This window comes from Psittacula echo, assembly GCF_963264785.1.
Source record: "Psittacula echo genome assembly, chromosome: 3".
Taxonomy (NCBI): Eukaryota; Metazoa; Chordata; class Aves; order Psittaciformes; family Psittacidae; genus Psittacula; species Psittacula echo.
In genome coordinates this window covers 59682617-59695577 of record NC_137736.1, presented here as the reverse complement: position 1 = coordinate 59695577, position 12961 = coordinate 59682617, and the positions used below count along the sequence as shown (strand labels likewise).

Below are 12961 nucleotides of genomic sequence, written 5' to 3'. Positions count from 1 at the left end.
TTTTTGTACTGATTCTATTTTGTGATGCTTTGATATGTAGCTAACCTCTTGTATTAAAGCCACAGCTTTGATTCATTTCACACAGTTCTACATACACAATGCCACTGTCTCAACATGCATAGGAGATTGCTGTACACTCACCTGGCTGCTGCTTCTTTCTTCTCCAGAAGCTAAGGGAAGAATATAAGCTCATTTTCAGACTCATCCTTCAAAGACAGAAGCCGGTGTGGCCCAGCCACTCCCAAAGCACACATGGTGTGTGCGGAAGTGTTAAGTGCTCTCTGAGCTCTCTCTATTTTGGTGTGCTTGTTACCTCTGGAGCCAGGTGCTCGGGAAGGGAGATAAATGAAGATCTTTGCACAGTTACCCAGAGGAATGAGGGAAGTAGCTGACATGGGGCACTGTTGAAGCCTCTATCACTCCTGAATGCTCACTTTCCACTTAATAGTTCTTCCCAGCCTGCGACGTGCCATTTCCTCGATGCCACATAAAATAGGCTGTAGTCAGTAGTAGAAGTGAAATAAACAGCCCTGTGTCTATGCATTCATAGTAGGGAGAGAGATGTGCTTGCATCTGTAGTTTGTGTTTTGGGCAAGTCTGCTTTTTGCAGATGTGCACCAGCCTCCTATAGTCCTATTTGGCCAATGCATTGCAGCAAGGCTGGAAAGAATGAGACCACTTGAAAAACAACACTGGTGGTAAGACAAATCTTTTCATTTGCTGTAGAAACTATGGATGAGTGTGAGCCCACACACTGTAGTATTGAAAGCTGAAATGCAAACTGGAGCTAGCTGTGGAGCAGGATTTGCACCACCAGCACAGCAGGAACCATCTCTATTAGCCAGATTAGCTGCAGTTAACTGCAGCTTGAGCAGAAAATGCTCTGCAGTCACCTCACTGGCTGCCCTACAGGGTACAGCAGTGACTGTTTATTAGCTTTAGGTTGTGCCTATGCTTCCTTTGTATAGCACACTTGGAGAGGTATCCATCTGTCAACAAGGTGAAATATGAGCGAAGGACAGATGTTTCCCTTGATTTCAGTGAGGCTGCTCATAACATCCTGATGAAGTATGGGCTACTGTACACAGATGGATTGAAAAGTACCTGGGCAGGCTGGCCCTGATCCTTAGTGGCACAAAACATGAGGAAGAACATCACCAGCAGGTGAAAGGAGGAGACTGTGCCCCTCAGCTCAGCACTGGTGAGACACAGCTGCAGTGCTGGACCCAGGTCTGGTCTCCTCAATACAAGAGGGACATGGACATTCACAGCAACTCCAGTGCAGGGCCACAGTGGTGCTTAAGGGAGTGGAGCTTCTCCCAATACAAGGAGGGGCTTAGAGTGTTGAAACACTTGAGCCTGAAGAAGACTGAGGGAGATCTTGGATCTGATGAAGGGAAAGCAGAAGACAAAGACAGACCCCTCCCCTGTGGCATCAAGTGAACAGGCACAGGACAACAGGCGTTGGATACAAAATACTCCTTTTAACAAGTGCCCCTGGACCAGACTGTCCACAGGGGTTATAGGTCCTCGTTCACAGGAGGTACTCAAAACCTGCTTAGACTTCCCCTTTCCTGACCACGAGTAGGCTGTGAATTGGTGAGTGCAAAAGGTCCCTTCCAGCCTCAGGCAGTCAATGGTAAGACTGATTTTCCCAGCTCAAGTTGCATTGTTTGGTACCTAACTGCAGCTACTTGTAGATACAGATCTAGGGGGAGAGGGACCTCATCTGAATCAAGTTGCACTAGTTAGCAAATTTTAGTTGCATGACTTTGGAAACTGCCTTTTTCTCGTTTCCCTATTTAAGAAAACCAGCACAATAACTGCTCACAAAAAGGAGTATTTATTGAAATTCAAGCAAGCATTTTGCCAATTAGGTTTCAGGTACACAGCTCTGGCTTGGCCAAGTGCTGCTCAAGACAAACTTGAAATTGGTAAATATCTGGTTTAGAAGGACTCAGAACATTGCTTAATTGAGTAAGGGTATTTGTAATTACATTTCCATTCTCCGTTAAATATTATATTCAACAGTTACCTGCCTGCTTAAAGCATTTGAGTGCGGGTATGGTCTTAAGTTCCACAATCATCAACCTGCAGAAATTGCATGATCCTTTTCCCAGAGTTTCTACCTGCAGGAAGAACACCCACATTTGAGGAAACAGTCACAAATACTTCAAGACCACAATGTTTGACATCTGGGTTCTTAAGAACTTTTTATTAATGTAGTTTTCATGATTGCATAGTTTGCAAAAAGAAACTTCTAACAATGAAATGCAGTCTCCTTGCTGTGACCACTCCATTCTAAACCATCACTTCTCAGTGCTGTGAAATCACACCACGTACCAACTGTACCAAAGCAGTCCTCTTCCAGGGCACATTTAGAGTCAAACAAACATACATCATTTTGGTAGGTTAAATCCCATTGCCAAAGGAGGTAAGTGCTCCTCTATAATGGAATCTGCACAATCCCAGTTACAAAATTCAGTTTCCCAACAGAAAAAGTAGTCTAAGTGACAGAGGAAATCTGATCAAACTGCTTACTGCCAAGTTAAATCCTTGTAAATATTTTAAATGCTAATGTTCCAGCTTGTGCTTTTAAAAGTGGTGTTTTAGCTCCTCTGGACATGAGCTGTCAGTTACCAGGAGACTCCATGATCAGGAACAGGTAAAGCTGTCATCTTTAGCAGGGAGCCACAGGGGAAGGGGAGGGGTAGGGAGGTGGGGATTACAGGGTGACTTCTGCACACCACAGTCACCATCAAACAGATGCCTTTGGAGCTGGTTCTGTGTCCCACGCTGTCAGGTGACTTAACAGCTTCAATGCAACATCCAGAATCACCCTCACTTGCAGACAATCAGAACCCTGAGCAGCAGCTGGAGCAGAGATGCCACCTCACAGCTCCTCCCAGCAGAACCTCACACCTGGGCTGCAACTCCAGAGCTCTGGGAACATCATAGGAGACACCAAGACCCCCACCATACACACTTGGTGAGGGGAGGGAAGCCAGAGGAGGAAACGCCTTTGCTGGAACACTGCTCCACTACTTTGCCAAGACCCCAAAGGCAAAGGCTCCGCCTGGCACTTGCACATCCATGATAGCCCATGAAGTGAAACCTTGTTTATCAATGCAAACTGTAAAACAATGGGCTGCTACGTCCATCTCCTTTATTTGCGGCTCTGCGGCATAATGGTTACAGGTTGACTTTGATGAACTGTACAAGCAGTAAAAGGTGGCCAACTATGCTTTACATCATTGTTTCACACAAAGCAAGTACAGAAATAGCCAATTGCCTAATTTTCTATTTAAAAAAATTTCTAGAGGCACAAAGCAGAAGAATGTTGGAAAAGAGACTCGGGGAAGAGGTATGCATAAATAAAGAAGTTTCTTACATCAAAAATGTCCCAAGAATCACAAAGTCTGCAGGAGCTTGGGTAATCAAATACTGCAGTACTGATCTCTCCTCAGTATAAAAGTGAAAGAGCTTTAGTTCTGTAATAAAAATTCAATTTCTTTTATTTTCTTCTGGAGAGAGGGAGGGAAGAAGGGTAAGAGAAGGAAGGGCAAACTTTAAAACAGCAGCCAGTAGGAGGAAGGGCAATAGGAGAGGTGAACAGGCACATTGGAACCATGGGAACATGTAAATTGACCACTGTCAAACCAGTGTAAATTTCTTGGTTTCTCATGGAAAACATTTTATCCACATATTTTCCTCCCAAACATATATCCAACACTGTCTTCAATATATGACTTTGTTGGTAACTTTCAGAACAGGAATACTGTGCTTATTCCTGCCTCCCCTTTGCTGTAAAAAGTTATCTAGATGATTTCAAACACTTTCTTCAGTTCTACTATAAGCTGCCAGTCAGACTTCTGCATTTCATCCCTGAACCAGTCCTTCAGCGCATCGATGGACTGACGACTGATCTGCAACACAAGACAAACCCATCAGAAACACACGCCTATTAAGAAAAGCAGCTTTTAAGGCACTGGAAGGAATTGATCCAAAGAAGGGCAGCACTTTGCACAGCAGAAAAGTTCCTCTTAACCCCAGTTTTGTTACTCATGTCTGCCACTTTCTACAATTCCTCACATCCTACCCCTTACTTGGGATTCAGAGGTGGCAGAAGCACAGTCAGTCTCATGCCCTGTGCAGGTAAGGTTAGGACCTGTGAACTGATAGGACCTCCCACTGCCCCCAGAGCTTATAGGGCCACCACCTCCCAAGCCCTGCATTTCCACCTGAAAAAACCCTGCGCCTGCTACCCCCAGTAGTATGTGTATGCCAGAGTGTCTCACAGCTTGCTAACTGAATCAGTTTGGAGTGTGGAGAGCTGTGGCTGTGCTTCTGAAAGCTGAAGACTGAACAAGGGCTCATCCTCACCCAAGCCCCGTGCTCCAGAATCAGAGCTACAAGTATTGCTATTTATTGCACAACTTCAAAACCAGGCAAACAATCATGCTGTGGTGTCATGGGGTCTGCTAAGCTGCTCTGAGCACAACTGTGCAAAGAGCTAACTCTGCTTCACCCTCTCGGGTGCAAAGTATTTTTAGCTGCAGTACATCGTTCCTTTGGTTCTCAAGAGGACCACTACAAACCTCAAAACAAGGCCACAGAGACACTGGGCTGAGCAGCACCACACACAAACTGTTGCAGATGTCCATTAGTCTGCCACAGAAGGTTCCTAGGGTAATTCTTTCAGGCTTCATGCATCATTGCCACTTCAAGCAAGCTACTGCTATGTCATAAGCCCTCTCCAAAAACACAGACTGCTTTTACCTTACTGACAAGGATATCTGTTGCTTCAAAGTGTCGTCCATACATTTTAGGTGATTCCCCAGGAATAGGTTCTATTTTCACACATACTTCTTGGCCTTTTTTTGCAACCTCCACTGGTTTATGGTTTATTTCAATACTTGTAACGATTCCAATTTCAACAAACTGTAATACAATGAAGGAGCTGTGTTACACATCCACAAACCCCTCTGTGCACACGATCTTACCCAAATTCCTCTTCATATGTAGCCACATGAAGCACTGCCCCTCAGAACTGGCACAGCAAAACATACCGCATTGTAAGTGTGCCATACTTAGAAGGGCACTGACATCACCTCACCCATAGCTCATCTTCAGTATCAATTTGTTATCCCTTAAATTATCCCAATTTGACTTTCCGCTTTACTAGCTACCAGGTATGACAATTCTGCTCCTTACTTGACACCACACTACAGAACGTGCAGTTGGGAAGGCGGGTGGCTGACTGCCAGGTGCCCGCCAGCCACACTTCTGGCAGCTCCTGTGCCCCACTACGAGACTTCTCTCTTCCAGCACAGAACAGCAAGAGGGCTGATGAGATCAAGTCTCCTTGCTGGTAAAAGCCTGAACCTTATCTCCTACCAAAACTGTGCACTAGGGAAAGGCATCCAAGCACTTCCTGATACATCATCCCAGGAAGCACCAGGTGAATTAGGTGTCCACAGAAGAGGTGTTTACTTACATTTTTGCTAGGTACACACATGGGAGTCCCCTGCTTCACCTGGCCGGCCTCCACAACTACACCCATCACTATTGGGTCACGAGAGTTGAAAATGAACTGAGGGAGTATTTTCATCTTGCAAGGAAACACTGCTATATGCCTGGAAGGTGACAAAGAAAAGGCATTTTGCAACAGATACTGGAACAGCGTACACAACATGAACACTTCAGCCTTCTCCCACACTCTTGGACATATATTTTCTTGGAGAGAAGCAGGAAAAAACCTCTTTCCCAATCATGCAAGTTGTAGTCAATGCTCGATCTTCAAGAATGATGGGGAACAATAATCAGGCTTGGCTTGCATAGATTTTATTGTGACTGACTTGGGCAGTCAACTAAGACCAAGATCAAAGGAACAGTAGTTTTACAGTGCAATTACAGTCTCACAAGAGCACAGGAATAAGAACCTCATTGCCTCAGCTCATCACAGGGACTCCAAAAATTCAGGACTTTTGTAAAGTGAACAAATATGTTCAAATGCTGAGGTACAAACTCAAACTGGGACCAACATCAACTGAAACACTTTGATTTATTTTGACTGTCCTTACTTTACTGAGGATCACCCAGTAACAAATTCCAAAAATTAATTCTGGGTCCCTGGGTCCCTATGCTGCTGCGTATCCATGTTACCGCAGCCAGAATAAAGCCCTGTACACTGGAATTGCACAAGCATGAAACAACAGAATCCAAATCCCTTTAGTTTTCTTAACTCAGCAAGACTAATTCATCTGTTACAGCCTGGGAATAGGAGCCAAGCATGCAAAGCAAATCTCAGTAAGAACAGTCCATGTTACATGATAGTTTGAGCTCAATCTTACAACTGCTTCACAGTTCTTACCCTACTGAGCCTAACCCCACATGTAAGCAATTAGACTGGAGTACTGAACTCTTGCACACTACCAACTCATTGTCCTATTCTCCTCTCTTTCCTTCCCCTCAGAACGACATGCTAAATAATTATTTGGGAAGAAGTTAAAAGCAGTTTCATTCAGACTATAATAATTGAGGCACTTATTTGGGAATCATCCAGAATAGGATAGCTCTTTCTTACTTGAATTCCTCTTGTTTCTGTTTTTTGTAGTCTTGTCTATATTTTGTGAAGGCATCAAATAAATGATAAATTATTTCAGCACTAAAAATTCGGACTCCTAAACTATCAGCCATCTCCTGTGCATCACGTTCAATCCTCACGTCAAATGCCAGAATGACTGCATATCTGTAAGTAGACAGAAGTCAAATAGTGTGAGACAGACCACAGATCCCGAGCTGAGGAGAGGGCATTACTCAAACACCACTGAACATTTATCAATGTGGTAAATAAAGCGAAGAAGTTACTCACTGTGGGTCATGCTCCAACATAACCGATGCCTTCATAACATCTTTTTTATGGACAGGACCTATATTAATTCCTGAATACTGTTGAAGGAGAAAGCCACATAAGTCAGTCACTAATCTGATGCAGAAACAACATCAGACAGAGCACAGAAGTACTTACTGGCACTTCTGATGTTTTAAGAAATTCAAGTAATGCTTCTAAAGAGCCTAAAGTAGAAGCCTGGACATAAACACCTTTCTCTTCTAGTTTGATTGCATTCAGTGTTTGCTTCAGTTCATGTATTAGTTCATCCTTCAGGGGAAAAAAAAGGAGAAAAAAAGCAAGTTTTAGTTCTGTTGCTCTTTATGCCTCAGGGTGCAAAGTCTTTCTGTTCATGAGCTTCTAGAAGTATGTGAAAGCCATACTGACACAGACCTGCAGCACAGGTCATGCAGCCCTGGGACACGCTGCTGCTTGTTCCTACCATTACAAAAGTCTGAACTGAACTAGACCTGAGGATTTTGCAAGAAGGTGATCACATAATACAAAGCAGATGCTTATCTTGGGAGTTAGTAGCATTTCTCCGCAGACAACACATAGCTCTCCCCAGCACTCTTTAATTCTGCTGACAAGACTGAATGAACATCCACCCCACAGTGTGTGGCCATTCCTTTGGTTGCCTGAGGATCAACAATGAAAGCAGACACTCCTAAAACCATGAGCTGGAGAAAACTCTGAATGTTCCTCAGGCCTAGATACAAAGCAGAGGATGTCAGACCAGCAAGGAAGGCCATTGTGCTACTTTCAGAGAAGTTAAAAGCCTTTAACAGCCCAGGCCTCTTAAACCCAAACACTCAGTCTTTTCCTGACAGATGAATGGGTGTTGCCATCTACTTTAAGCCATCACATATCTACTGCTAGCAGACTTTATGTAAACACTCAGATGAACCCAGCAACAAAGTCTGTATGTGGAGGACCTGAAAGATTAACTCCCTCTTTAAAAGCAAGACAGAAGTAGTCAGAAAGGTAAATAAAAACTATGGTTAAAAGTACACTATCAACATGCACATTTCATTTTTAAACTAACTGGAGCATCTCAACTCAGTTTTGGTTTTAAGATGGCCACATTCTTTCCTGTCCCATTTTTAAAGTGTAAGTCACAAAAGAAATCGACTACAAGAGTCTTAAATCAGCTTTGCAATTATGACAGTCTGAAGAACTCCACTGGCAGATATTTGCCTAATAATTTAATTGAAATATATGCACAGATTACTACAAATACCAAATCAGTAATTAACACAGAGTCAAACCCCGCTGTGATCCTTGTTTTCAAACCTTACTCTACCAGCAGAGACACCCCAGCAGATTATCACGGAAACACTAAGAGTCGAGATACTAAAACATCACAGCGCTAATGCTTCACATGGGCACAAAGCAACAACAGCATGCTACTGTAACAGGTTTTAAAGTACAGCCGAAAAAAGCAAGTTATTTGTGTACTGAGCTTTCAACATTTAAGTGACCTCCTCACTTGGTTTGCCCAGAGGACCTGTGGCTATCCCATCCCCAGCAGTGTTCAAGGCTGGGTTGGATGGCGCTTTGAGCAACCTGGTCTAGGGGAAGGTGTCCCTGCCTGTGGCAGAGTTGGAACTGGATGACCTTTAAAGTCCCTTCCAACCCAAACCATTCTATGATTCTGTGATCACCAGAGAACTCTGTTACCCTTAGCTTATGTGTCTTATTTCATCATCAGCCACCTCACCTTGAGTACTGGGACTTCATCTTCTTTATGAGCTACAAGCAGTGGCAAACCAGCCAATGTTTTTTCCAAATCTTTCCCAAGAATCTTCACACCTTGAGCAGCAACAACCTCTTTGTGCTTTTCATACTGGTTCTGAAAACGAGAATACAAAGAGTTCATGTAGGTGCCACACAGCAACACAAGGTAGCGCTGAGCAGCTGAAGAACTTGCTGCCCGCAAGCAAAAGTGGAGATCATGATGGCACAGTGCAGCAGCTCCCATCTTTCACCAGGGATTTTCTCTACTTGGCATGGCTCAGTCTGCATGCTCCTCTCCCTTCTGACAGCCCCCACCCCTCTCAAGGGTGGCACAGCAGGAGGAGTCATCTAAAACCAGAGAAGGCAGCCAAAGCCAAAAACGAATAGCTACTAGAAAAGGGCTGACAGTGATAGGCAACTACTCTCCACAAAAAAAACCCCAAATACAGCCCCATAGGTAAGTAAGGGGAGGATGGCAACAGCCCAACTGAAGCACCAAAGCTTAGCTAACACAGCCCAAGGCTCCACGTGGGAAGAGCTGTCTCATTCTCCCACTGGGGGATCCCACCTTCTCATGTACCTAGTTCCACACTCCATTTCCCAGGTGTTCCTCCTCACCCAGGGAGCCTTTAAGATCTCTACCCATCCAGGGCATGGCTCTAAGGCATCATGGAAGCAGTTACTTCTGAAGACCTTTAAAAATCAACATTGGAGGAATCTTCTGGTTGGTTTCTTCATTTCTTTTGTTTGGGAGATGTCCCATGCTTTCCTTAAAACTGTCAGATAGCTTCTTTCCCTAGTAAGCACTTTGTTCCTGCAAGCCTCTATTCTTCAGCCCTCCCTCCCAAAATCTGGGTCTTCTTACAGGATGACAATTCCCCATGGACAGGCTGACTTGAAATGTATTCTCATTGCCTGCCTCAAAAAGAAATCAAACCAACCAGCTACCCTAGATCCACTTCCCCAGCTAAAGGTTCTCAATCCAGCGTTTTTCATCACGGTGCTGGTACCTCATACTCCATTTCCCATCAAAAGTGCAGAACACATCTGAAGATCTTGTTGATGGGAACCTGTGATCTGTTACACTGCTCATTCAGGCCCACAAAAAAAGCCATGCGAATCTCATTAGAGTTTCACACACACCAGTTTACCTTTTGCTCTAAATAAAGGGAAACAGACAGACATGTTTTCAATTCATTCCTCATGGTACCAGAATACATTGAGCAGCTTCCAACAAAGCAGAGAACATAACCTAAGCATAAGTGTCAGTTTTCCTTTTGCCACCCTCTAGCCATTTTCAAGTTATAGCTGTAACACTGCACACCAGAGAAAGCCTCACTTAAATTCTCCAGGGCAAGTGTCCTACCCCCCGCTGATCAGAGCGCCACACACACAAGGGGAAAGAGCAGCTCTTGCCTTCCTAGTTATATCAGGCCAAGCAGCACCCACTCAGATTCCACTTCAGTCTCAGTACTGCATCCTTCAGCATCTCTGGGGCCACAATGGTCTCACAACAAAGGATCACCATGGCAGAGAGAGAACACCAACACAGGCGCCAGCAATTACTAGTGCTACTTTACAGGAGTATTTAAGTTTGCAGGAAGGGACTAGACTAAACACTAGGAATGATGGTGGCTTGCAGGGACACAGCTCTCCAGCGAAATGAAGCACAGGACAATGGTTGCAGCCTTAGATTATAATCCAAACACTAGTTTTCAAACTAAACCAAACCTGGTTCAAAATCCTCTCTCAATGTCAATACCCTAACCAGTTTCCATACCTTAACTCGTAGCTCCTTCATAGGAGGAGGCAGCAGAAGACCTCTGATCTGAGTTACTATGGGACCTTCAACCCCAGGAACAATAATGGTGTCTCCTTCTTTCAGGCGTCCATTAATCAAAATAACATCTATGGTAGTGCCCATGCCTGGCAGTGCTTTAACCTGAACGAAAGGGGAAGAAAGTCTGATTTAAACACTTCAAACGCACCATTTTTTACCAGGAGGACGGGGAAGGGCAGGGAGGAGTTTATTGTGAGGGTGATGAGGCACTGGCCCAGAGAAGCTGTGGCTGCCCCATCCCTGGCAGTGTTCAAGGTCAGGTTGGATGGGGCTTGGAGCAACCTGGTGTAGTGGAAGGTGTCCCTGCTCATGGCAGAGGATTAAAATTAGATGATCTTTTAGGTCTTTTCCAACCCAAACCATCCTGTGATTCTAGACGAATTTCAGAGAACAGGTACTGAATTACCTCCATGACTTGAGCTCTCAGCTCCTGACACTCAGCCAGCCTCTTGGTCAGCATGGTTTGCGTTAGTTCAACGAGAAGAGCTATCAGACTTCCCATTCCATCCCCTGTGTGAGCAGAGGTAGGTACAAGAGAAACAAAAGTGCGGGGATCCTTGTTCTCATAAAACAAGGCAGCGTTCAAGCCCTGGAATCAGGATTAATAGTTATATAAGGGAAAACATACATACACATCAGTAATTAACAGTAACATTCAGCCCCAGCCAATTACTACTGCATTTCTTGAATCCCAATTTCTTAACAAAACACATAGTTACTGACAGTATGCTATGGAACTTGAAACCTTGACCCACACTTGAAAGCAATATGGGATAACTGTACAAAGCTAATTACCACATCTAGCTTGTAGACAGCATTGTATGTCACCAACAGAAGTTCCCAGAACTGATGTGATTCATGCCCTGCCATCGTCCAAGGGAACAAAAGACAGATGGGATTCTCTCAGGCAATTCCCAAAGACAGAAAGAATAGGGACAGAAAACTTAATCTGCTATTCATGACTCTGCTGACCATGTGCAGCAATTAGCTGCTACTTTTCTCCAAAGTAGCACTCTGAAGATGGAGCAGTTAGAGATTCATTTAAACAGCAGCAAATTTGGGTTCATGAGAGGTAAACACCAGCATGTCACAAGAGAGGAAACCTTTCTCTTGATGTTCTGAATTGTTTTCTGGAAAGGGAAGATAAAAACCCCGAAATAAGCCCCAAACAAAACTCCACCCACCCAAAGCACACCACCTTTACTATCATTTTTGCTAATGAAAGAGCCCCAAATGTTCCAGCCTACCTGTTTCGCAAACTCCACTATGATGGCTTTCGCACGCTCCTCAAATTCATCTTTTGTATTCTTTTTCTGCTTCTTTAAGGTGATGGCTACATCTGTATCTGGACTTTTTTTCCAGTCATATAACCTATCAATCTTGAAAATACAGCAATATGTCATCTCACACAGTTTAAAGGGCACCTGTATGCTTATGCCACATCATCCCTGAGAAATACTCTTCCAGCCAACACAGCCAGCTATTTGCTCCAGTAATCAAAGCAGATCTTTTTATTTGCTTTTAGCTGCTATATTTATCTATGTATTTACCCAACGTCAAACAGTATTTCACTGTATCAATACTACTTCATGCTTTAAAAATTGAAGCTAAAATAATACACGTTCATATGGGTAAAGTTTATACACATTAACTGCATCAAGTTTCAAGGTAAAACATTCAGAAGGAAGAGGCCCACAAAGAGCTTTACATACATTAATAGAAAGGATTTATTTTTCCTGAGCAAAGACTACTAGTTTTACAGAGAATTTTTTGAAATCACTGTTTTTTAAACTTACTGGAATTTGGGGCCTTTCCCAAGTTGCTACAGAGAAGGGATCACAGGGAGGTTGTTCAAAAGATACAAATGCATACTTCAGAAATACTTCCGTAAGCAGGATTTCAAAGCAGGAAGGACATAGTCCAAGAAACTATTATATTTGCTGCACAAATCAAAACTACATCTTTAGAAAATGGATTATAACCTGGTCAAATAATAGAACTATAACCTGAAATGCAAGAACTTTTGGCTATTTAATCTCAGGCTTAGTACAGGCCTTAACACCTCTCCACCTAATAGTTGAGTTTTATTTTTTAAAGCAGCTGTTTTCAGCCATGAGATAATGGCCTCCTCAGTTCCAACCACCTTCAATGTTAATGCTCATTTCATCTTTTAAACACCACTGCAATTTTTACACTGCACATGAACATCCTTCTGTAAGTTCTCTGTCAGCATGTTAGATAGCATCCAAAGTCATTGAACATTAGTTATTTACATGTTATAATTCATATTAAGTCATCACAAACAGTAATTTCTCATGCACAGAATTTCTGAAAATAAGGCTGAAAAATCACTTCCTTTACCATCTAATATTGCAGAGCCTGAAACACTTCCCACCAGTGATCAACATTACTGTTCTTAAAACCAGCTTGCCTTCAAATCAAGCTAACATGTATCAGTAGCTACTATAAAGTAAGACTTTTCAATGTGAAAC

At 43.4% G+C, this 12961-nt stretch overlaps 1 protein-coding gene across 8 annotated transcripts in view; it reads right to left on the bottom strand.

Moving 5' to 3' along the window:
* Nucleotides 1-2196: 2196 nt before the first annotated feature.
* The window catches only part of EIF5B (eukaryotic translation initiation factor 5B), a 38755-nt gene continuing 27990 nt past the window's right edge, over nt 2197-12961 (bottom strand). For 6 of the 8 annotated variants that reach the window (XM_080612787.1, XM_080612780.1, XM_080612782.1 and 3 more), the window contains 10 exons: nt 11717-11848; nt 10876-11058; nt 10410-10571; nt 8613-8744; nt 7031-7162; nt 6875-6951; nt 6587-6751; nt 5498-5636; nt 4780-4941; nt 2197-3926 (listed from right to left, as the gene is read on the bottom strand). In XM_080612787.1, the coding sequence (XP_080468913.1) occupies nt 3819-3926; nt 4780-4941; nt 5498-5636; nt 6587-6751; nt 6875-6951; nt 7031-7162; nt 8613-8744; nt 10410-10571; nt 10876-11058; nt 11717-11848 (1392 nt within the window). In that variant the 3' untranslated portion in view covers nt 2197-3818. Of the gene's footprint in view, nt 3927-4779; nt 4942-5497; nt 5637-6586; nt 6752-6874; nt 6952-7030; nt 7163-8612; nt 8745-10409; nt 10572-10875; nt 11059-11716; nt 11849-12961 lie in introns of those variants that run through there. The other 2 variants (XM_080612785.1, XM_080612786.1) reach the window with 2 other exon arrangements.